Consider the following 26,304-nt stretch of genomic DNA (forward strand, 5'->3'; position numbering starts at 1 on the left):
AACCTCAACCAAGAGGAAGGAAAGAACTAAGAACCCAACACTAGTTAGTATGCGTGTAAATACCCACACAATCACATGACTGAATGCATAGACAGATGGAGGGAAAGAGAGAGAGAGATCCACATTTAATCATCACTGTGGTCAATATTATTTCTCCTATTTTTTACATGGGAATATTGAAGCCTCAGCTAGCTCAAACCACCTTGTAAGAGGTGGGCATTTGGCCTAGTGGTTAAAAGACAAGATGTCCAGATCCAGTCCCAATAATGAGGGCATTCATTCATCTGACTCCATTCCTGATTGCAGCTTCCTGCTAATGCAGACTGTGGGAGACATTATTACCTGGATTTTATTACTTAGAATTTACTTAATGGCTCATGTAATTGAGTTCCTGCCACCCAATTGGAAGACTCCAGTTGAATCTTTGGTTCCCAGCTGTGGCCATAGCCCCAAGGCCTCTAGGGGTATTTTTAGAGTGAATCAGTGAATGGAAGTGCACTTTCTTGCTCTATTGTACCTTTCTGCCTCTCAAATAAATTAATTAATTAATTTTAAATAAAATAGCTTTTAGAGATCAAACGGCTTATGAGAATAATATTTTTCGGCCGGCACCACGGCTCAATAGGCTAATCCTCCGCCTGCAGTGCTGGCACCCCGGGTTCTAGTCCCAGTTGGGGCACCGGATTCTGTCCCGGTTGCCCCTCTTCCAGGCCAGCTCTCTGCTGTGGCCCGGGAGTGCAGTGGAGGATGGCCCAAGTCCTCGGGCCCTGCACCCCATGGGAGACCAGGAGAAACACCTGGCTCCTGGCTTTGGATCAGCACAGTGTGCCGGCCGCAGCAGCCATTGTGGGGTGAACCAATGGAAAAAGGAAGACCTTTCTCTCTGTCTCTCTCTCTGTCCACTCTGCCTGTCAAAAAATATATATTTTTTACTTTATCATAATTCTTTAAAAAGAAAAAATAAATTTCTATCATTAATCAGTTCTGTTACATGAAACAACATCATTATTTGTGGTTAAGCAATTAACCTTATCTTTAGTAAATAGATTTGTAAATGGAATCTACAGTGTTTGAGACAGGTATTGGCAAGGTGGCGAGCTATCCCTTGGAATACCCATATCCCATAATCACAGTGCCTAGGTCCATTGCTGAGCTCCACTCCTGATTCCAGCTTCCTGAAAGTGCATACTCTGGGAGGTAGCAGGTGATGGCTTAGATAGTTGGGGCCTTGTCATCTGTTTGGGCTCTGGGTACTTGAATTTCTGTCTGGTCCAGTTTTGACTGTTGTGGGCATTTGGGGAATGAATCAGTGGATGGGAGGGCACTTTTACGAGTTCTGTCTGTCTTCCTCTCTCTTTTTAAAGTCTAGTGTGTTTAAGGTATTTTATAAGCATTCTTTAATCAGGCAGCCTTTCCAAAGTGGGCCTTTTGGCATCTTGAAATGAATAATTACCTTTGAATATTAATGCTAAGAAAATTTAGGTAACTTATAGCGTCTTGGACAAAAATTATCAGAATCAGTTTTCAAATACACTGCAAAATGCTGCCTCCATAGTGTGTGAGAGAAGAAATGTACTCCTGGCTGATTGAATGAGTTCAGTTCTGAAGGCCCAGGTGAGTTATGCCCTAGAGTAGTGATAGAATCTGCACAATGTTAAAGGGCTTTGTATGAAAAGTTTCTGAGAAATCATGAGAGCATCAAATTTATCACAAGACAGGCCGGCGCTGCAGCTCAACGGGCTAATCCTCCGCCTTGCGGTGCCGGCACACCGGGTTCTAGTCCCAGTTGCCTCTCTTCCAGGCCAGCTCTCTGCTATGGCCAGGGAGTGCAGTGGAAGATGGCCCAAGTCCTTGGGCCCTGCACCCCATGGGAGACCAGAAGAAGCACCTGGCTCCTAGCTTCAGATCAGCGCAGTGTACCAGCCGCAGCGCGCCAGCCGTGGCGGCCATTGTAGGGTGAACCAACGGCAAAGGAAGACCTTTCTCTTTGTCTCTCTTTCTCTCACTGTCCACTCTGCCTGTCAGAAAGAAAGAAAGAGAGAGAGAGAGAGAGAGAGAGAGAGGAGGGAGGGAGGGAGGGAAGGAGGGAGGGAGGGAGGTTGGGAGGTTATCACAAGACAGAAAGCAGTGAAATGAATTTCCAGGTTTTATAAGGGAAAGTGAAATGTAGAAAACTGATTTTGATCTCCAGTGAGACTAATTTGTTCTTCACTCAGTACCTGCTAACTGTGGACAAAATAAATATTACTCATTAGGCATCAAAATATATTCATTCAAAATAATACATATGAAGCTAATTGCCAGGGTCCATGTATCCATAAAACCGAGACTCTAGTTTTCTTAATCCTAGCACAGAATCAAATTTCAGAGAATGTGATGCTTCCTATGTCAAATACAGCAAAAACAACAGCCCCCATGTATCCAACTTTGTGTGTAATGGGAACATTGTGCATACATTTTCTAATCTGCTCATACAGATACATGTATAGATAGGATCATTTCATTGTTTATTGCTGATGAACTGATAGGAGGGAAGTTAAATCACTTGCTCAAGTCATAAAACACTAAGAGTCATATCTATTATTCATATGCTGTTTTGTATAAATATGCATGTCATGGAAAGTTTCCTGATATATCTACAAACAAATATGAACCAGCTGTTAACCAGCTCAAGGGTTGATGGGAATCTATATTGCCAAAATATATGGCCTAGTGTAAGCTCAGAGATGTCTCCAGTGACGAGACACAGACTTTATGTTTGGCCCCACTGTATTCAAATTATTAATCATTGATTTGAATGAGATCTATCAGACATTCAGATGACATAAATCTGGAAGTATTGTCTGGTATGTTGGATTGAAGAAAGAAAATGTTGACAGATGGAAATAAAACCACACTTAATAAGATGAAATTAATAGAAATATTTTTTTAATTTTAGTAGACTCATTTCTTCATGTATTTCGTGTGTAATTTTTCAAATGTTTAGTTGACCTGTAATTGGTGTAAATATTTGTGGGATACAGAAGTGTTCTGATGCATGTACACAACATGCAATGATAAATCAGAATAATTCACATTTCTTTGTGTTGGGAGCCTTAGAACTCCTCTCCTATAGTTACTTTGAGCTTGTATACATTGTGTAAACTATGGTTACTCTATTGTGTCATAAAGCAAACAACTTATCCCACCTTCTGCCTGTGTTTTTGTATTTGTTATCCAACATCTCCTTATCATCCCTTACCTCATCCTTTCTAGCATCTGGTCACTGCTTCTCTATTCTCCACTTCTGTGAGATCATTTTGTTAGCTTCCACGTAGGAGTGAGAGCATGTAATATTGATTTTCTGTGTCTGTTTTATTTTGCTTTACATAATGATCTCCAATTCCATCAGTGTTGCTGCAAAACACAAGGTTTCATTTATTTGATAGCTGAATAGTTTTCCATTGTGTGTATATCCCATATTTGTCAATAATTATTTTCAGTGTATAGGCCTTATGATTGGGGTGAGAATGCAAAGATTTGTACCTTCTCTCTATGAACTTCTTTCTGGTGTTGAAGGAAAGGAAGAGAAAAAATGAAACATAGCAATTCGTATGAAACAGTAGTTCCTAACTTGATTGCAGATCTGCCAGGTGTCAATTTAGGACTTTGCTATTTGTACAAGGTCTAAATTAAGCAATGAAGTACCTTGAATTTATTTATAAATCACAACCAGAAACTATACTGTTTTTAAATTAAGTCTGATTATGTCTTTTTAAAAAAGGATTTTATTTATTTACTTGTGAGGCAGAGTTACAGAGAGAAGGAGAGAGAGAGAGGTCTTCAATCTGCTGGTTCACTCCACAAATGGCCACAGCAGCTGGAACTGAGCCGAACTGAGCCGAACTGACTGCAGGAGCCGGGAGCTTCTTCTGGGTCTCCCACGTGGAGTTCTTGGGCCCTCTTCTCAGGCGCATTAGCAGGGATCTGGATGCGAAGTAGAGCAGCCAGGACTCTAACCGTGGCCATCTGAGTTGCTGGCGCCACAGGCAGAGGCTTAACCTACTACAGCCACGGTGCCAGCCCCTATATTATGTGTTAAAACAAACTCAGAGTAGCTAAGATTGTTTAACGTTTGGCCTGAAAATAAGAAGGTATAGAAAATGAGAGTATTATTAGAGATTTGAGGATCTTCCCTGGGAAATGGCAATTAGACTTAACCTACATAGCTTCAGAGGGCAGAATGTGGATCAGTGATTGAAAATTAAAGTGAAACATTTTTCATTCGGCATAAAGAAAAACTTCATAACTTACAATTATGAAAGATGAAAAGGACTGCCTTCTAAGAATTACTGCACGTAACATCTCACTGAAAGTATTCAGGCATCCCTGTAAAGGAAGAAAGTAATATTAAATAACTTCTTAGGTCTTAGATACTATAATAATAATATTGTATTCATTTGAATTAAGTAGAAGAAATATACCATCAGTTTTATAATATGCAAAAAATTACAAACCTCATATTTTACTGAATTGGAAAGATAACTACACTTGAAAATACAAAGTTCTCATGCTTCTAAAATATGAAATATTTCATAAAGGCTAGTTTCTATAGAAGAGAAAATATGTACATTATTTCAAAGCAGACAAGAAAGTCATATGAAAGGGCTATGTTAACGAGTTTCGAGTTTCAAAAATAGCATCATGATTTATGTGTTGTGTTTGTGGACCTAACCAGGACATTTGGTTCACTTAGCCGAGTTGAGTGTGTCAGCAGCCCTGTGAAAGATTGACTGTCCAGAGAAGCTGAAAATATTTGCTTGCTCAGGGAAAAAACTGTATAAAGTTGCAGATATCAAAGAAACAAAAACATATACTTGTATCTCTATATTTTTGTCATAATCATCATTATCTGGGTATTTTGCCTCAGTTATTAATGTTACATTTATATTAAACAAAATATTCATTATACACTGATTTTATCACAAAAGCAAAGTGAAGAAAATTATTGTTAAAGATCGCATGTAATTTTTTGGGCATACATTCATTTCTGTGACTATAAAATATGCTTTTAAAACATTCCCCAGTTAATATTTATTCATCATTTGGCACATTGCTGAATGACTTGAGACCGGTATTCATAGACAATTATTTTATCTCAAATATGAAATGGCTCTTTTATTGATAAAGTATGGTGCGTTCATTTGCATAGTTGAATAGGAGAGATGTGTGCTACCAAAACATGACCAATCATTTTGCCCCTTAATCAGTTTTCTTTTGTAACTAGAATTGAAATGTAGTCTTTTTCACTTTAGAAAGTCTGACCGCTTTCTTTAACTGTCTGGAACGTGTGTTCATTTAGCCAGTCCTTCAAAGTAGTCATCAAGCACCTACTATGGTTCATTCACTGTGTTGAGACAGAAGAAGCATTTAAATCAGACTTAAGGCATCAGGGAAAGTTTACTGAAAAAAGTGAGATTTAAAATATGAGCTGAAATGAATAGGTGGTAGCCAGGTAAAAGGAGGAAAAACATTCCAGAATAATGGATTTGCAAATGAAAAGTTACAGAAGTGAGAGAGAAAATCCGCATGATTTAAGAAGTTCCAATAGGTGGAACAGTGGTTTCATGTGCTTGAAGCTGGAGAGGTCAACGGAGCCAGATAAAGCCAGTCTTTCTTGCCACACAGGGACGTTTGTGACTTATCTCTGTGGCAATAGAAGTCTAATGTACGTTTTCAAGCAACAAAAGGGAATGATTTGATAGGTTCTTTAGGTTGATCTCTCTGACTACAGTGTGGAAAAAGGACTGAGGAGAAATTCTGAAATCTTTAGCTAACAAAATATTCTAATAGTTCATATAAAAGATGACAGTTGTCAGATAAAAATAATACCAACAAGAAAACAATAAGGTGGGCCTGGCATTGTGGTGCAGCAGGTTAAGCCACTGCCTATAACAGCAGCACCCTTATCTGAGCGTCAGGTGCTGTTCAGCTTCTGAACCAGCTCCCTGCTAATATGCCTGGGAAAGCAGCAGAAGACATTCCAAGTATTGGGCCCTTGCCACTCATGTGGGAGAGCTGGATAAAGATCTAGGCTCCTGGCATCAGTCTGGCCAAGCCATGGCTGTTGCAGCCATTTGAGGAATGAACCAGGGGATTAAATATCACTTTCTGTTTCTGTCTTCCCCTCAGCCACCCCCCAACACTCATCATTCTGCATTTGAAAGAAATAAAAATAAATCTTATGTGTGGCTCCCCAGCAGGCAAAAGTGGCTCCAGGACTCCCCATCAGCCTGGTCAGGATGCTGGAACCACAGGAAACACGGCCTGAGCCGCTTCCCAGCCTGAGCTCCCTTTCCACTCCCTTTCATGGGGACCAGACCCACACATCAGTCTGAAGGTTCTTTCTACCTCCTCTTTTCTCTCATCCTCACTGACTTCCCCCCAATAAATCTCTTTTATACTGAAAAAAATTTTTTTAAATATGCATGGAGTTATAGAACCATGGACCAAGTGATTAAATAGGTACATGAGATAAGAGAGGCCTTTAGATTGCTGATCTGGGCAGTTGAGTGAATTACAGTGACCTCAAATGAAATGGGAAATATCACATTATTATCAGGTTGAAAGAGAGATGAGCTTTATTTTCGGCACCTAAAATTCAAGGTGCCTTTGCATCATGTCATAAGGTCTATCCAAGAAGCAACTAGAAATCCAAGTCTAGAACTCATTAACAATGTACAGGTTGAATATATAAAGAATTTTTAGCACCCTAATAATGAGCTCATAATATTAGACAAAATCACCCAGTGTAATGTATAGGGCCAAAGAAAGAAATGAAGGCCGGCGCCGTGGCTCAACAGGCTAATCCTCCGCCTTGCGGCGCCGGCACACCGGGTTCTAGTCCCGGTCGGGGCACCGATCCTGTCCCGGTTGCCCCTCTTCCAGGCCAGCTCTCTGCTGTGGCCAGGGAGTGCAGTGGAGGATGGCCCAAGTGCTTGGGCTCTGCACCCCATGGGAGACCAGGATAAGCACCTGGCTCCTGCCATCGGAACAGCGCGGTGCGCCGGCCGCAGCGCGCTACCGCGGCGGCCATTAGAGGGTGAACCAACGGCAAAGGAAGACCTTTCTCTCTGTCTCTCTCTCTCTCACTGTCCACTCTGCCTGTCAAAAATAAAAAAAAATAAATAAATAAATAAAATAAAATAAAAAAAAAAAAACAGTGACAAAGAAAGAAATGAGAGCCAATGTTAGAATAAAGGACATTAATCTTGCTCAGGAGAAAGAGAATTTAGAATTCATCAAGAAAAAAAAAAAAAGTAACCATAGAGGAACAGTATTAAGAGAACATTGTAAATAAAGAGTGAACAGAAATATCAACTGCTACAGAAAATTAACCTATAATGAGAACTGATTATTGTCAGTAAATTTTGAGTTAGCAACAAAGATCTTATGGGTGAGCCTGAAATTAAGCTTCAGTGGAAAAATCAGAAGCCTGTTTAAAGAATGCATGGGGGGTAAAGAAGTAGAAACCAGAAATGTGAACAATGCTTTTCAAAAGCTTAGCAAATGTAGAGGTTGTCAAGGCACTTGAGAACCCACAGGTATTCTTAAGATAGGAAAGGCTTGGCTAACTTCAAATATGAATTGGAATAAACAATCAAGAAGGAGAGAATGGAGAGTCAATGGAAGGAGAGAAATGGGGAGGCAGGAGATGGGGAAACCGGCTTACTAGGAACGTCGCTATAAACAAAGGACAAAACATCACTTCCCAGAAATATGTGTCACAGAGATGAAAGATAAACCAGGCAAAAAAAGTACCTTGTTTGGTAGGAAATAGAGAATACCAGATGAGGGCTTTCTTTGCTCTATCTGCTGGGAGAGAAGCGGAACATTGGAAGATTTGAGATCTGTGCCCTGTCATATTAGAAAATGAGATCCGTTTTGCATAGTCACAATATCCATCTCCAAGTGACTCACAATGTGTTAATATATCACTGGAAAAATGAAAAGCTAGTGGTCTAAAATTCATGGTGGCAGTGTTGTGCTTTCATGGCAGAGAACAACAAAATGCTCACAAATAACCAGAAGTTCTAATATTGTAAAATTCCTCAACAATGGTAATATCTGTGGTGGATTTCACTTCAGTTACCATGTGTAGTGAAAGATGGCATATCCCATACTAAATATTGTTGGCCCAGTAGAAGACATGAAAACTAAACACCTTCTTTTTTGATAGATTGAGTGAAACAGAGTCCAGAATATGGGTTGTCCTCCTAGTTCAATACAGACCCTGTAGACAGCTGTTTGACTCAGGTCAAGTTCATCAGATCACTTCAATGTACATCTATTTTGTTACTGGCTGTGTGTTTCCAAATGTTCTTTGATGTTGTTTATAAGAAGTAAATTGTTATTTTTACCACCCACAATCTTAAAAAATGAAGCTAAAATTCACTTCTAATTCCTTGTATAATTAGATCTCCAAAAAGTTTATGGAAAAACAAGTATTATTTAAAAAAAAAAACTGTGCATGGATTTCAAAATATCTTTATATCAAAATAACTTATTGTCTTTTTCCATGAACTTTTTTTAAAGATTTATTTATTTACTTGAAGAAGTTAAACAGAGAGAAGGAGAGGCAGAGAGAGAGAGGCAGAGAGAGAGGCAGAAGGAGAGAGAGGGAGAGAGAGATCGATCTTCTATCCTCTGATTCACACTCCAGATGGCCGCATTGGCCGGAGCTGCGCTGATCTGAAGCCAGGAGCTTCTTCCGGGTCTCCCACATGGGTGCAGAGACCTAAGGACTTAGGCCATCTTCTACTGCTTTCCCAGTCCATAGCAGAGAGCTGGGTCGGAAGTGGAGCAGCCGGGTCTCGAACTGGCACCCATATGGGATGCTAGCACTTCAGGTAGCAGCTTTACCCATTATGCCACAGTGCCAGCCCCTCCATGAACTTTTGAAAGAACTCTGGTATTTCTTTTTCTCAACTCCCAAAATCAAGTGCCACACTTCCACTAAAGAATATTTGATATTGTGTTGTTGCTGCCATGTTTATTATTTGTCGAGTTTTTCTTTGTTTTCTTGTTGCTCAAAGAAGAAATATCTTCCTAGAGAGTAAGTATTTCACTTTATCTCTAACTTGATTGTCTCAGTGCCTATTTCAGTGCCTTGCGTGGAGCTCTTCCTAAGTCAATTCATAAATGGTTGCTTTGTGTTAAATATGCTTCTACTTCATGGAAATTTTAATTTCAAAACTATATACTGTTCTAAAGCTGTTACTATATCCTTATAAAAATGTCTTAAGGCACATCACCCTAATGGCTCTCATTATGCAAGTGTAAAAAGGAAGATACTCACTTTAGATGGCTACTTTTGTACGTGTCTTCTATACTTACTAAGAACCACCAAGATTTGGCAAGAAATTTGTGAGTAACATTCTTGACTTATATTTCAGCTCCTATTGCCACTTTAGACATTTTTTGCTTTCCACCTTAGTTTGGCTTCAAACGTCCCACCTGTGAGCACACATAAGGTTCTGAGATTTTCTGCATTTTTTTTTCTAGCACCTCATAAAGCTAAAACCTGAGATGAAGCAACATATAAATGGACAGGTGATACAAAATTTAAAGATTGTCCAAGTCTGTTCCCTAAAAGTAAAGGCAAAATTTACGCCGAGATCTGTGCAGGGAAAAGAGAATAGAAACTTGTCATTATAGCTTCAACAGCATGAGATTAGTATCTGAACTGAAGCAGCTTCTCTAAAATTATTTATATTAAAAGCCAAGCACTCTGTCACTGATTAAGTGTGAGTGTGTGTGTGTGTGTGTCTCCTCGCTAACTGTGGGGAACTGTATGATAAATGACATAAAATCCCTCACTAAATTAAAAGCAAACCTTTTCTCCCCTCTCCTTTACAGAACTGTCAGCATCACACTGCTGGTGATTTCTGTGAGCGCTGTGCTCTCGGATACTATGGAATTGTCAGGGGATTGCCAAATGACTGTCAGCAATGTGCCTGCCCTCTGATTTCTTCCAGCAACAAGTAAGATTGAAAAATAACCCATATTTCCCAATCAGTAACGCCATCTGTCTAGCACATGGGCTGTCTAAGATTGGGCCATTTTTTCACCCATGTAGACAAAAATCTCAATTTAAGACAATGTTTTTTATAGTAATATAAAAACATGACAAAATTCAATGTATAATACTCTGTGGTTCATTTTTCCTTTAAAATCCTGTCCCCAGTAAGTAATACTTGCTAATTAAAATGTAAATACCACTATTTACATAAGATGTTTATAAAATGAATGATATATATACAAGTATACGCAAGTTATATATATGCAGGTCTAATGTTTTCATACAGCTTTACCATAAATTCAGCTATGAAGGATTGTTTGGGTGCATATTATATCACTTTTGTGGCTGTTACCATTCATTTCATGTGTTTAGCTCAAGACTGGGAAATAATTATCGAGAAGACAATTGAAAACTAGTAAAATTAAAGCAGGGTAACTGGTTGTTATGCTCCAGAAAGAGTCAGTATTTCCCAGAATCACAGCCCCCTTTCTGGAAAGATGGTCTGAGCTTGGTACCATGGAAACATAGCCAAAAGGGGAAACAAAAGCTGGAATAACTTATTTCAGTGCCATCTGAACATTCTGTACTGCTTTATATATTGATGAAAATGCCTAGGTGTTTTCATTTACCTCTGTGCTAAGACTACCTACACTTTCTGTTAAGTGATTTATGGGCTTCAATCTCTTCCTGGTAGAGTAGTTTTTCTCAAAGAATTAGCCTTTGAAAAGAATGTATGACAGTTTGTTCAGAATTAAGATTCTGGACACCTTATTTTGATTATACAAGAGGCATGGAGCAGTTCAGACAGTGATCTGTCCACCTGTGCCTACTTATTTTTCTACTTCATCTCTGGCTTTGTATACATTCTCAAAATATTTTTTGTGTAGATTGAATGACTCTCCTCTGAAAGTGCCTCTTTTTTTTATCTGTAGTCACAAACCTTTTATAGGATATAAAATGTGAATTTTTTGGTGAGTTGGATATTATTATTATTGTTATTCAAGCACCAACAGTAGATATGTAGAAAATAATGTTATTTTCATCTTATTTTCCCTAATATCTGCATGATGCCTAGACTTAAACAAAAGGATATTACTTGCTAATTAAAATGTAAGCCACTTAAGTTAGAAAAAATATCAATAATTGTGGATCATTGCTTATTGGGTACAATATAACAAAAACTACAATAGGTATACAAGAGAAGCATGCCACTTCTTGGAGAAGTTCACTACAAAGCATGAGTCTTAAGTCAACTAAAATATAAAGAGTTCAAAGGCACAATATATGACACTTAATTTTGAACTTCAAGAATATATTAGAAGTAGTATTAGGGGGTGGTACGTCTAATAGATCTCAAGCAGGGAATTGAAGGATTTTGACTGGTAAAGATAGTTGGAAATCACATGACCAAAGGCTTAGGAAACACAGAACTCAGGCATGTTAGTAATAGAGTTTGGAACATGGAATTCAGATAGAAATTCTGAACTGAAGATGAAAATGAATGGGAGAATAGAGGCCATGTTGTAGAAATCCTGGGATACCTGTCTAGGAAACTGCTTCTTAATTTTCTTTGTAATAATGAAACATTTCCAGTTTTTATTTTAAAAAAAAAAGGTTAATATGATCAAAGCCACTCTTCAAAAAGGCTATCATGATAGAATTGAGTGTAGTAAATTGAAACACGCAAAGAAGAAAAGCAAAGAGACCAATTAAAAGGCCATCAAACTAGCCTAGGCAAGAGATAATTAGAAGCCAAAGGTGGGTAATAGTAACGAGAATGGAGACAAGGAGAGGAATGTGAGAACATTGCTGAGCACAGTTGTACAGCACTGATAATTAGATGTGAGGGGTCAGAGTCTAGGCAGGAGTTGGAGATTGAAATTTTTAGCCAGCTTGCCCTCCAAAATGGTGGTGCCATTCACTGCAACAGAGAAACCAGGAGTGAGCTGCTATAGAATAAAGACAAACTATGCTTCAAATAGGTCCGAATTGATGGAACAGATATATGCAAATAGCTTCAGGAAATGGAAGTAATAGAATTGAAGGAGCAAGGGAGGGAAGAGCTAGGCTAATGAATTAAAATTGGGTAAGATTTCCCAGGCACATGTTACCCAAAGGGAGCACAGGAAAAGAAGACAGCATTCCTCATGTGAAGAAAGCAAAAGAGAAAAGAGCACTCAGGAACTCAGGCAGCCTGGTCCCCGATTCCAAGGGAGAGAGAGGAACAGCTGTGAACAGGTACCAGCCACTGTTCTCTCAAGGGCAGTCTGACCAATATGGTAGCCATTGACCAGGAGGGTCACTGATGAAATTTGACAAGCAATAGAGGAAGTAGAAGCCAAGTTACAAAGGTTTGAGTCACAGTTCCACAAAATTTCCAGAATAAAAGAAAACTACCTTGATTGGTTAACAAGATCAATAAAATTTTTTTAAAAGATTTGTTTATTTATTTGAAAGAGTTACGCAGAGAGAGGAGAGGCAGAGAGAGAGAGGTCTTCCATCCGCTGGTTCACTCCCCAATTGGCCGCAACAACTGGAGCTGTGCTGATCCGAAGCCAGGAGTTTGGAGCTTCCTCCCAGTGTCCCACGTGGATGCAGGGGCCCAAGGGCTTGGGCCATCCTTTACTGTTTTCCCATGCCAAAACAGAGAGCTGGATGGGAAGAGGAGCAGCCGAGACTAGAACTGGCGCCCATATGGGATGCTGGCGCTTCAGGCCAGGGTGTTAACCCATCGCACCACAGTGCTAACCCCTAAAACTATTATTTTTGTTTTATATGCTTTTTTTAGTTTAAGTATATCTTATACAAATGATCAAAATATCAAAAGTAAGGGACTGGTTCAGCAGCTTTCAAATTTTCTGATTGTACCGCCTTAAGAAATACTTCTTTTTAAAGATTTATTTATTTGAAAGTTAGAGTTACAGAGAGAGAGAAGGAGAGGTACATATAGAGAGAAAAATCTTCCATCTGCTGGTTCACTCCCCATTTGGCAGCAACAGCTGGAACTACGCCAATCTGAAGCCACAAGCCAGGAGCCTCTTCCGGGTTTCCCACACCAGTTCAGGGGCCCACGGACTTGGGCCATCCTCCACTGCTTTCCCAGGCCATAAAAGAGAGCTGGATTGGAAGTGGAGCAGCTGGGTCTCGAATGGTGCCCATATGGAATGCTGGCTCCACAGGCATTGGCTTCACCTGCTACGCCACAGCGCCAGCCCCAAGAAATACTTTTCTTACATCAGTACACAAAAACTTGTATGTATAGATATGAAAATATACGTACTATATCCTATACCATTTCTTCATTTTATTAATCTCATATTTTTCTAAAGAAATTTAGTCAAAACCCACTCAGTTATTTCCATAGCCCAGTAATTTGGCCACCTAGGTTAGGCAGCATACTGGGCTCATTAATGAAGCCGAGGCCTGAGTACGATGAGAAGAGAGGAGTTAAAATGGGAAGCACAGAAGCCAGTCGGGGCAACAAAGAGAAACTTCTTCCAGGGAAGTAAGAATGGGTTCTGAGATACAAGTTGAGGAAGCTGAGAGAACTCCTTTTAGTGACTCCAGTCTGTGCCATCCGGGAGAGATCAGGAGGAAGGAAGATGTGAGGGACTCTAACTCATTGCCACAGCAGCAGCTCACATCTTCATTATTGAGTAGCAAAACAAATATGGTCAGGTTTTCAGGGTTGTAACAGAGCAGCACCATTCACACAGCTACAGGGGCATTAGTCCTCCTCCCAGGGAGAGGTGCTTAGAGGAACACAAGGAGCCCTCTGCCATCTCACTCCTTCCTAGGCTTGGTGCCCTGTATTGCCCTCTGCATGATACCAAAACTGGAGTTGCTTGCTCTTTTCCACATGTGCTCAGCAGGCTTCACTCTTGCTATTCCCAAGACAATCCTTGTGAAAGCCAATCCATTTTTTTAAAGATTTGTTTTATTTATTTGAAAGGCAGAGTTACAGAGAGGGAAAGATTAAGAGAGAGAAATCTTCCATCCACTAGTGCACTCCCCCAAATGGCCACAACAGCTGGGGCTGGGCCAAGCTGAAGCCAGGAGCTTCCTCTGGGTCTCCCACATGGGTGCAGGAGCTCAAGCCCTTGGGCCATTTTCCACTGCTTTCTCAGGCCATTATTAGGGAGCTAGATCAAAAGAAGAGAAGCTGGGGCTCAAACCAATGCCAATATGGGATGCTGGCATTGCAGGCGATGGCTTAACCTGTCACGTCACAGCACCAGCCCCAATCTAGTCTATTTTTAAAGGCCCAGTTCAGATTCCACCTCCACTGCAAAATCTTTCCATAGCACAGCATGTCTTTTGTACTTTTTGTATACTACTAACACATTCGATCTCATACCTTTATTTCAATCAAACCTCCCTTCAATAATTGAACTCTTACTAAAAGCAATGTTGTGGCATAGCTGGTTAAGCCACTACCTCCCTCTCTAGCACCCCATGTGGGTCCTAATTCATGTCCTGGTTGCTACACTTTTGATCCAGCTCCCTGCTAATGGCTTGAGAAAAGCAGTAGAAGATGGCCCAAGCATTTGGAATCCTGCCACCAATGTGGGAGATCTCGATGAAGCTTAGGTATGGCCCAGCCCTGGCTATTGTGGCCAATTTGGGGAGTGAACAAGCAAATGGAAGATTCTGTCTCTGTCTCTACCTCTCTGTAACTCTGACTTTCAAATAAATAAAAAAACTTTATGAACAATAAAAAAAGAAATTGTATATTCCTTCACAACATGCTGAATAAGATATAAAAATAAGTATCAAGTCTTATTTTTGTACATATCTGTCTCTCACACAGAATCATAAATTCCTGGAAGGTAGAGAGAGCATTTTATTTATTCCTTTATTGAACAAATATTTCATGAGTGCCCAACTCAATACCAGCAATGGTTCTGCATGCTTGGAATATATAAGTGAGCAAAACAATCCACCTTCCCTCCTTTCCCAGAGCTTGCATTTTCCATGTGTAAGAACAATAAACAAATAGATGTATCATGTAATATTGGGTAGTGAGAAGTACTTCCAGGAAAAGGCAAAGTATCCTTGGGGCATTTAGGGTGACTAGAGTGTCATTTTAGTTACCTGTAGGGTGGCCATTGGTCTCGTCAAACAGATGAACCTTGTGCAAAGACTTGGATGAAGTATGGAGTAAATATGTCAATGTCTGCAGGCAGAACAGCCATGGAGTAAATATGTCAATGTCTGCAGGCAGAACAGCCCAGTAGAGGAGCAGCAGGTGCACTGGCCTAGAGACCAGTCCATGCTTAGTTCATGCTTGGCACAGTAAAAAAGACCAGGGTTGCCAAAGCAGAGTGAGTGAGGGAGAGGATGGCACAAAATGAAGTCAGCAAAGCTCCAATGGGTACCTAAATGCCCTGAAAACTAGCAGTCTTCCAAAAGGTGGCTTGGTCTAGGATAATGCAGCGATGTTACCAATGGATCCCCCGGTGGTATTTGCAAACAGAATATGAGGGTGCTTCAAAAAGTTTATGAAAATGGAATTAAAAGAGAATTCATATTTTCCATGAACTTTTTTGTAGTATCCTTGTATACATGGAGTGGGAGAGAAAAATAGAAGACAGAGCTGACTCCATGGCTTTTGATTAAGCAAATGGGAGCATAGAGATGTTCACAGAGATAGGGAAAGTTTTAAAGAAAAATCAGGTGTATGTCTGGAGGGGGAATGCAGTTTTAGATCTATTAGACTAAACAGAACTCTGAAACTCCTTAAGATTGAGTTAGGTCATTTGAAGAAGAGGTGAGAAGAGGAGAAATCTGAAAACAACTGTGCAGTACCTCGAGATCATGACATGACATCAGTACGGCACAGGAAACTGAGTAGTAACAATCCACAAATAGGAACTAAAACTAGAAACTTATCTGCAGGAAGCAAGTTGATCTCTAGTACCTCTGGGGTATGGCCCAGAGAACAGAATGTAATTTCAAAACTTCTGTTGAGGAGAGTTTAGAACTAGACACCACAGATGCCAGCATTATGGCATAGCAGGTATAGCCGCCACCAGTCATGCCAGCATCCCATAAGGCACTAGTTTGAGTCCCTGCTGCTCCATTTCCAATCCAGTTCTCTACTAAAGGCCTGAGAAAGCAGAGGAAGATGGCTCAAGAAGTGGAAGAAATTACTGATTCCTTCTAGCCCAGCCTTTGTTGTTGCAGCCATGTGGGGAGTGAACCAGCAGATGGAAGATATCTCTCTCTGTGTGTCTCCCTCTCTCTATGTAACTCTGCCTTTCAAATAAATAAAACTTTAAAAAAAGAATTAGGTACCACTGGGAAATGTAAAAAATAAATGCTCACCAAGAGCAACAAAGAGAAAGATGGACTATAGACTTGCCAAGAATGAGAGCAGAGAAAGGAGTTGGGTGAGCCGAACAAATTCACTCTAACTTAAGCACAATGTGACGTTTTCTTCCTACATCAGAAACCCTTTCATGAAGCTTAAGGAAAAAAATATAATCAACTGCAGTATCATTACTTTAAAAAGTGTCCATCAACTCTCCAAGTACATGCCCCTGCAGTACTTTCAGATACTTTTCAATATTTATTATTTAGTACTACATTTCTTGCCACTTTATTATTTTACTGTAGAAGGATGCAACTTCATCATGCAGGCTGTCTTCAGTTATACTTCAAATGTCTCAAATCTGTTTCTGGTGCCTATATATGTATGTGAGTTGTGTGTCCATGTGTGGGAGCAGATGTACTCAGCAGCAAGCTTTGAACTAAAGAGCTTAAAAACTTGAAAGAATGTGTCAATTATGCATGTGTGGGTCTATTTTGGGGAAGGCAAAACGTAAATTGGTTGGATAATGAGTGTGTGACTATTAGATCAGTTTGTTTCCTTATTTGGAAAAGGTTATAGTTTATCACTCATCATATACTATTGATTTGATGCACTGGAAAACCTTAAAGTAGACTCCCAAAGGAGTTGTGGCCCCAGCCCATGCATTTTGCTTCTTTCCAGTGTCAATTTATTTATTTAGCAGGTCAGCAAAAGAAAAAATGGTGTTTTCAGGGTTACCATTTTAAAACGCTCTGATCCTCAGTTTCCAGAGCAATATGAAGTTTTATCCAGTAGTGATACAACATTACTTACATTTGCCAAACGTTTGTTAACAATCCAAAGCTACGTGTTAATGTAGTTTAGTTGTCAAATCTTTCTTTCCTAGAGTTGGAAGATCAAAAATCCTGGAGGAAGACAGGATGGCTGTTACCTACTAGCGTTGGAGTAAAAACACAACGCGAGTTATAGAAGATCTAATTATTAGAAAAGACCATAAAATAGTCAGAAAAGATTCATTTTTTATGTAGAACGCTTTCTGGTTTTCTTTCCTATACTAAATCTTATTAATTTGTGCCTAAAATAAAATGGAGTTTGAAATCTGAATATAAATTAGAAAAGATGCTCTTTTATTCTAAGCAAAACATTTATCTGCACCATGTGTTGAAATGTCAGTGGCAATTTGGACTAGGGTTTCAGAAACAAATTATATAGCTTTTGTGCCTTTTTTAATGTGACATATATTCAGTAATACCTATTTTACTATTGGGCAAATGTGCAGAAAATCTAATCATATTTTCTTTTGATTAATAATAAGCAATAGGACCCTTTTGCTACATGTTTTAACATTTTATGGCTGTTATATAACTATTATTAAAAAATGTGTTTCATATAAGGCATTGTTGATTCATCAAAACCAACATTTAGCTGTTGACTACTATTAATAGTATTTCATTGTAATACCCTCAATAAGATCTTCAGCAGTAATTACAAGTAGAGCATTTTTCACCACCCAATAGAGTGTTGTAGTCACCTTTATAATGGATAGATGTGTTTAACTGTATAAAATAAATGTATTAAACTAAGTTTATAATCTGCTGATGTTGATTCAGTTTCAGCCCTTCTTGTGTCATGGAAGGCCTTGATGATTACCGCTGCACTGCTTGTCCTCGGGGCTATGAAGGCCAGTACTGTGAAAGGTACGATCCAGAGAGAGTGATGAAACATTGGGATCATGTACGAAAGGGTCCAAATAGAAAACTAGTCGTTTAGTAGTTTCATTACTTCTGTCGTCTCTAGCAGATGAGATGGCTTCAAAGCTGCCTTTCGTATCTTTAGACTTTCTCCAAAGCAAGTTGTTTACTCTCATCTTGTTTAAATTTTCTCAAAGATTCTACCTTCAAGTTACCTAGTTGATATTTTAGAATAGATAGAGATGTAGATAGGCCCTTGCCATTTTATAAGAACAAATAAATTAATTTTCAGAAGTTTTTTAGTGGTTACCAGTCCTAAAAGTTGACCATGTATTTCTCATTTGAGATCACTGGGAAACATTGCCTAGCCAATAGTGCATGTACATTAATGTTATGAGCACTATGGCCCTACACCGGCAATTGTATACAAAATTCAAAATATAAGTGGTATCAAGCAAATTTTAATTAGTATAAGCAAACAATAACATGTTTCTTATTTAGGTTTCCATTTCAATAGGCACACAATATTATCTAAATACATCTCTTATTATATTTCTTATAAAACCTTATAAAATATACATATGTAGCTAAATTGGACTAATTTCTGAAATTAAATTCTAAGTGTAACACAAATGGTAAATTAAGGCAAAAAAAAAAAAAAAACACCATACTCTCTGGTAAGTAAGATCTTCCAGATACATAATTTTTTGTAAGGTCAATATCTTGGATATTCAAACTTGTCTCTACTACTTTTAGTACTTGTTAGATATATCTACCATCACAGAGAGTAACTAAACTTAATGAACATTACACATTATATTGATGAGATTTTTGTTACTATTAATGAAATATCTTAGGTACTCTAACTTTATAAAGAAAATAAGTTTATTTTGACTTAAGGTGCTGGTAATTCAAGATCCAAACAGCTGTGGTGTAGGCTCTCTCAAGGACCCTGTTCTTATGGCACGTGTGCATGTGAATCTATGTCTATGGTTTTTCTCCCTTTCCTTATAAAGGCACTGTGACTCAAAGGCAAGGCCCCACTTAGAAAACCTAATCTCATTCCATCATTCTCCCAAAATCCCATCTCTTAACACCATACTTAGATTTCATATCTACCCCCTTAATACCATTATTGTAAGACTATGGGAATTAAACTCCTGTATGAGTTCCAGGGAACAAAGCATATCCAAACCATAACACACATGCACAATAATTTTAGCATAATTGATAGCAGTGTAACTCAAGTTTTCCCAAGATCTGTGGGCTTCCATTAGCTTCACCAACTTAGCTGGCTCCCTATTTCCCATCCTTGACATAAAAAATAGCTGATGCTTTGTTACGTAAAACTGATAATGTGACAATCAGGTGTCTAAAGGATATCCTTGGTGCTCTGTTAAGGCACCTACAGGGCAAGCTCCTCCCCAACAGGAGGCACAAAAAGACCTGAGAATTTCCTCACCTTCTGTTGGTAACCCGCAGCCAGTGTGCCGTTAGTGTGCCAACACAAAGTCAGCTCCTTTGCCTCCAGACAAGATGAATTTTGAGATGCCATTTGCACCCCAGAACTTTCCATAGGATCAGGCTGAGACTAGGACATCACCTGAAATCACAGCTTTGCTTCGAATCTTCCTTTTTAGTGTCCTGCTTCATTCAGTCCCTTGCTGGATTCTCCTAGGAACACTTTCTTAAATTGTGATTCATTGCAAATATTAACTAATGTTAATTAAGAGATATCATCACACACTTAAGAATCTTCTTTTATATAACCAATAGTGACTAAATTAATAAGGTTAATAAGAAAATAACTGAGTAATGATACCTAAGTTTTATAAATTCCAGTGCAGTTTATGTAAGATGTATTTCCAAATATAATTTCTAAGTGGTAACTCTAAATACAATATCCACTGCTTATATATATGCATTCACAATTTCCATGCCAACAGAAATTTAGCAGCAATTAAGCAACTCAATGCAATAGAAAACCCAAAATTATTTTCATTTGTTTTGAAGATAAGCATATAATTTGGAGATATATATATGCCCACCAGTGTGCTTTGCTATTTATGCTTAGGCTAATATTTATTTCATACTCTCATAAATGCCAATAGAATAATGACTACAAGGACCTGTGTGCCAACAGGATCATCTGCAGTAATTTATGAACAAAATGTTTTATAATATATTTATAAGCTGGAGTCACAACTATCTGCAAAAGCATGTGTATAGGAAATACTGAAAGGATATGCAGAAATGACAATTATTGCATTAAAGAGTGATTACAGAAAATTTATTTTTTAGCATCCATTAATGTTTAATCAGTAAGAGCTGACAGTTCATATAGCTTATAGATGAGCAGGTTCATACCCTATCAAACCTGAGTGGTTTGAATAGTTTTTGCAGTTCTCAAATGTTGCTACAGCTTCACATCCATCTTCACTAACATAAATGATCTGGTTAAATTTCCCTGAACCATTGCTTTTCTTCATCCTAATTAAACCAAAGGTCTTGGATACATTTTTATTGTGACCTTCCAGATAAATTTGTTCCACTTCTGACAGCTGTTTAAATCATTTAAATCACCTTCTGACCAGCCTGAACTCAGCAGCTCTGGCCTAAAACTGCCTAAGTTTCTCGAGTGTCCCTGTCGTGTTGAAGCCGCTCTCATACTTTATCTTCATTATTCTTATAATAAACTCTTTGAGCATTTAATTAATCTTAACTTGCTTAGAATACAGTTATTTTACCTGGCAACTGTTAGGAAATAATTTAGGTCTTCTTTGAATTTATTGTATTTGATAGCTACAGAGAGGCAGGTGGCCACAGGCAGAAAGAGAGAGAGTGAGGAAAGGGGGGAGAGGTCAATCCTATTCACTGCTCCTATTCACTGGGTCACTCGACAAATGCAAAGATGTGTTTAGGAGGATCCCAACAATTGGAGCCACCACCACCGCCCCCTCCAAGTCCTGCATTAACAGGAAGCTGGAATAAAACCAGCATACTCTGCTGTGAGCATGCCCAAGAGCACGCACTGGGCCACACGCCTGCCCTTATTTAAATTAAATAACGCCTTGAGCATTTGTCATGCTATTTAGGAAAGAAAACCAAGTCCATACATGTATGTTAAAGCCTGATTTTCCATAAGTTTTCTTCCTGCTTTGCTTTCAGCACAAGATAAATTCACTTTGACCCTCAACCATGCAATTTCTCCTCAGTCCCAATCCACTGTGGTGGTCTGAGGGGTGGGCATTTGGCATAGTGCCTATGACACCACTCGGATGCCCATGTCCTATGCCAGAGTGCCTGGGTTTGAATCACGGATCTGTTCGTGATTCTAGCTTGCTACTAATGTGTGCTCTGGGAGGCAGCAAGTGATGGCTCATGTAGTGAGATTCGGGCCACCCATATGGGGGACCAGGGTTTCTTTCCCAGCTCCTGGCTACAACTGGCCCAATCTCAACTTTTGTGAATATTAGGGGAGTGAACCAACAGATGGGAATTTCTCTCTTTCTCGCTCTCATTCTCCATTTCAGATGAATAAATAAATACAAATTAAAAGCTTTTAAAAACATGATCAGATTACTAGTTATGACATTTGGCTCCAATGCTCTATCACTTCTTTCAACTTCCTCCTATACTTATATGCAGGGCAAAAATTCTAACAGTTGGTTGTATTTACATTGACCACATGTGTGATTTCTTGTCCAAGCTGGGGTATTCCAGTGAGGGACAGGAAGTGTTTTTAATAATTCAACCAAGGCAACTGATAATCTGGGATTGTCCTGGACAAACCAAAACGTATGGCCCCACCAGCGTTTTGTAGTTACGGCCTTCCAGTAGGGTAAAACATAGTGGTGCACACTTGGATGCAGAAATACACGAGTGGGCAGGATTAATCCAGCTGGGTTGCCTCTCTGATTCTCAAATCTACAGTATGTATTTTAGTTTCATAATACTAGTCTACTTTCATGCATACACAATTTTTAAAAAATCTGTCTTGATGAAGATGTGGTAGAAAAGAAAGACTAACAGAATTAAGTACAAAATCTCATTAGCTTATGGTCATTTAACATGCCTCTTTTTCCCTCATTAGTAAAATAAATGGGTTATATAATTTGGTTATTTTGGTTTCTAAAATGCATAAGGTTAGAAAACATAGGAGTCAGTATATAATTTTATTCATCTTTACTATTTAGAGGGAGAACTTCTTAAAAGTTTATAATTTAGAGCAGTGATAGGGCAGCTATCACTGTGCTATGCTATGCAGGCCAAGTTTGGCCCACTGTCTGCCTATGAATGGCCCTTAACATTGGCTAATAACCATTGATGTGATTAGACATGGATGATCATTTGCTGAGAGGAGGCACTAAATCTTAACCCCAATTAAATAAAATTTGATACCTCAAAAATAAACTCATTCTTCTCACTTGCTATTGCACAATAGTTTCTGTTCCATTATTATGATATATTAAATTCCATCAATGAAAATATATGAAACCCTATTTTTCTCTCACTGCATTAAGTCAATTTAGCATCTTGGTCTTAAAAGTCTAATATTTACCACCTGACCTTTTTGTAAAACAATTTTGCTGACCCCTGATCAATAATCTCCTAATAGGTCCTCTGTCATTCAAATCAAAACACACACATGCAACAACTTGAACATATGACTTGCTATTTTTTTTAACTTTTATTTAACATATGACTTGCTATTTTTTTAACTTTTATTTAATAAATATAAATTTCCAAAGTACAGCTTTTGGATTATAGTAGCTTTTCCCCCCATAACCTCCCTCCCACCCACTAACATCCTATCTCCTACTGCCTCTCCCATCCCATTCTTCATCAAGATTCATTTTTAATTATCTTTATATACAGAAGATCAATTTAGTATATATTAAGTAAAGATTTCAACAGTTTGCACCCACACAAACACAAAGTGTAAAGTACTGTTTGAATACTAGTTATAGCATCAATTCACATTGCACAACACATTAAGGACAGAGATCCTACATGGGGAGTAAGTGCATAGTGACTCCTGTTGTTGACTTAACAATTTGACACTCTTGTTTATGGCATCAGTAATCACCTGAGGCTCTTGTCATGAGTTGCCAAGGCTATGGAAGCCTTTTGAGTTCACCAACTCCAATCTTATTTAGACAAGGTCTTAGTCAAAGTGGAAGTTCACTCCTCCCTTCAGAGAAAGGTACCTCCTTCTTTGATGGCACATTCTTTCCACTGGGATCTCACTCACAGAGATATTTCATTTAGGTCATTTTGTTTGCCTCTGTGTCTTGGCTTTCCATGCCTGAGAAACTCTCATGGGCTTTTTAGCCAGATCTGAGTGCCTTAAGGGCTGATTCTGAGGCCAGAGTGCTGTTTAGGACATCTGCCATTCTATGAGTCTGCTGTGTATCCCGCTTCCCATGTTGGATTGTTCTCTCCTTTTTAATTCTATCAGTTAGTATTAGCAGACACTAGTCTTGTTTATGTGATCCTTCTGACACTTAATCCTATCTTTATAATCAGTTATGAACTTAAACTGATCACTTTAGTAAGATGACATTGGTACATGCCACCTCCATGGGATTGATTTGGAATCCCCACATGACTTGCTTATAACCTCCTATGTTTTGTCATTGTTTCAACCCAGGTGTGCCCCTGGCTACACTGGCAGTCCCAGCAGCCCCGGAGGCTCCTGCCAAGAATGTGAGTGTGACCCCTATGGCTCACTGCCTGTGCCCTGTGACCCCATCACAGGACTGTGCACGTGCCGCCCTGGAGCCACGGGCAGGAAGTGTGACGGCTGTGAGCACTGGCATGCCCGCGAGAGCACGGAGTGTGTTTGTACGTATACTAACTTAGCTGTTACTGCCAGTGGCCTTACTTCCCTTTCTGTGTCATTTGCAATGACAAAGGCTGACTTTTTCTTTTTCTATCTCTTTTTTTTTAAAGTAGTTGGTGCTACTTCTCACTCTTTCTGACACTATCAATCCACTTTCTGCTGTTTGCCTGCAGTTCTTGTCTCCATCCCGCTGAGCCAAGAACAGCTGAGAAAATCCTCAGCCTGGTTTAGTCAGTGCAGTGAGGACCTACAACAAAGCTCCTGCACGCGGATTTTATTTTTACTTTTTTGTCTATCCCAGGGTTTGCAGTTTTGCTAAAGTTGGCCTTGCCTTTGTGACAGATTAAAGATCCACTATATTAAATTTTTTAGAATCCTCCCCAATCTCTAATCGGCTGGACAGACACTTTAAGCCTTGAATTACCACTGACTTTTCTTTTCCTAGCTTTAACAGAAATCCATGGGCATGCCACTTTATCACTTTCTCTTCAACTACAAATCCTAGAAGCAGTAGCAATAAACTTAAGTATTTCTACTCCTATGCACAGTAAGTAGAGAGCGGTTGGCATGCACACACATGCCATCTCTCTTTGGAGTCAGCAATGCCACCTAGAAATCAGTAGTTAAATAAAATTCTTGGATCTTATATCACTTCTAATCTAAATGGGTTTATCTGAGGAGGGAGAGTTGTATTTTGGTATTCTTTTGCTTATGGAAATTTACTTTAGCCCCTTTTATTTCAACATTTACCTATTTTAATGTATTTATGCATGCCAAATAGTTCTTGTTTTAACATCTTCTGTGTGTCTGAATCTTAATAGCATTTTAATTAGAGGAATGTTTGTGCTCTCCTTTTATAAGAGTTACCTCAAATGCTAAGTCTAGATTTAAACATGTGCCAAAAAGGAAAGACTGGGTATGTTTGGGAAGATAAGTCTTCAATGCTTTTCTTTGTATTTTAACCATCTTTAATGAAAATAACCTTTAAAGTAAAAATAAGAGGGAACGTAGAAAATATATGTCATATTTATACTTACAATATTCAATTATTGTTCTGTAAGTACTCACTTTTACCAAATATAATGGGATGTTTTAATGATAATTAAAGTAGCAAACCACCAAAGTATTCCATAATACTGCTTCCAGGTTAAATTATTTACATGGACATATTTTAAGATAGAGATCATATATAGTTCATTTTAACATAAACACTAATCTGAACAATTATTGAATTACACATAATCAATTTAATTTATTATCCAGAAGTAAACTTCTTCTTTTAAAAAAAAAATATTTATTTATTTGAGAGGTAGAGTTACAGAGTGAGAGGGAGAGACAGAGAGAAAGGTCTTCCTTCTGTTGGTTCACTCCCCAGATGGCCACAACAGCCGGAGCTGCGCTGATCCAAAGCCAGGAGCAAGGTGATTCTTCCTGGTCTTCCATGCAGGTGCAGGGGCCCAAGGACTTGGGCCATCCTCCACTGCTTTCCCAAGACATAGCAGAGAGCTGGATTGGAAGAGGGGCAGCCAAGACTAGAATGGGTGCCCATATGGGATGCCGGCTTCACAGGTGGAGGATTAACCTACTGCACCATGGAGCTGGTCCTCAGAAGTAAACTTCTAAAACATAAAATGTTTAAGGTATAACACAAAAATTAGTCAATGATGTGTTAAAATCTGGAAAAAGATAGGATGATGAGATTATTTTAAGGAGAATTGGCATTGTGGCTCCTCTACAGCAATTTTAAGTACTTTATTTGTTGATAGGCAAAACTTTATATACGTTTTAAGTAAATTTTTCATAGGAAGACTTTGTCTCTGTCACATCTGTGGATCCCTAATCTCCACATTCGCCATCTGCAAGTAACAAAAGTGCCAGTCTTCAGTTATTATGTTATAGCCTTATAATGCTTATTTGTGTTATTCCTGTCCCATAGGGAAATCTGTAGTCATACATTGCTTAACAACAGCTATGCCTTCTGAGAAATACGTTGTTAGGAGATTTTGTCCCTATGTGAGCATCATACAGTGCACCTGTACAAACCAAGAGGACTGCTGCCTTCCCAGGCAGTAGATTCTTATGGGACCACTGCTTGTGCATGCCACCCATCCTTGACCACAACCTCATTTTGCTTGCAGCACATCACTGTATGTGCAAGCACTGTACATGGTGTTATTCAGTTTAGTTGCTGTGTGCTGGACATGTTAGTGTTCTTCTGAAGGACTTAATAATAGTGATTTTTCTTCTGCAATAAAAGTGTTATTTGGGATTCTTTTTGATATCTAGACCCCTTTTTTCTAAAATGTGTCTAGTTACATTGTGTTAACTGTCCTTGTACAGCTCTTAAATTGTATTGATTTCCACTTACTTCTAGGAATGTTTCCTCTACCTTGTA

General features: G+C 38.9%; 1 protein-coding gene across 1 annotated transcript in view; it reads left to right on the forward strand.

Annotated features, from left to right (window-relative positions):
• Positions 1–26,304, forward strand: part of LAMA2 (laminin subunit alpha 2) — a 698,138-nt gene that overhangs the window by 480,427 nt on the left and 191,407 nt on the right. Inside the window, exons 30-32 of the mRNA XM_062187263.1 lie at positions 9,898–10,022; positions 17,984–18,070; positions 23,718–23,911. Coding sequence (XP_062043247.1) covers positions 9,898–10,022; positions 17,984–18,070; positions 23,718–23,911 — 406 coding nt within the window. The remainder of the gene's footprint in view (positions 1–9,897; positions 10,023–17,983; positions 18,071–23,717; positions 23,912–26,304) is intronic.

Source organism: Lepus europaeus, chromosome 3 (genome assembly GCF_033115175.1).
Source record: "Lepus europaeus isolate LE1 chromosome 3, mLepTim1.pri, whole genome shotgun sequence".
NCBI lineage: Eukaryota > Metazoa > Chordata > Mammalia > Lagomorpha > Leporidae > Lepus > Lepus europaeus.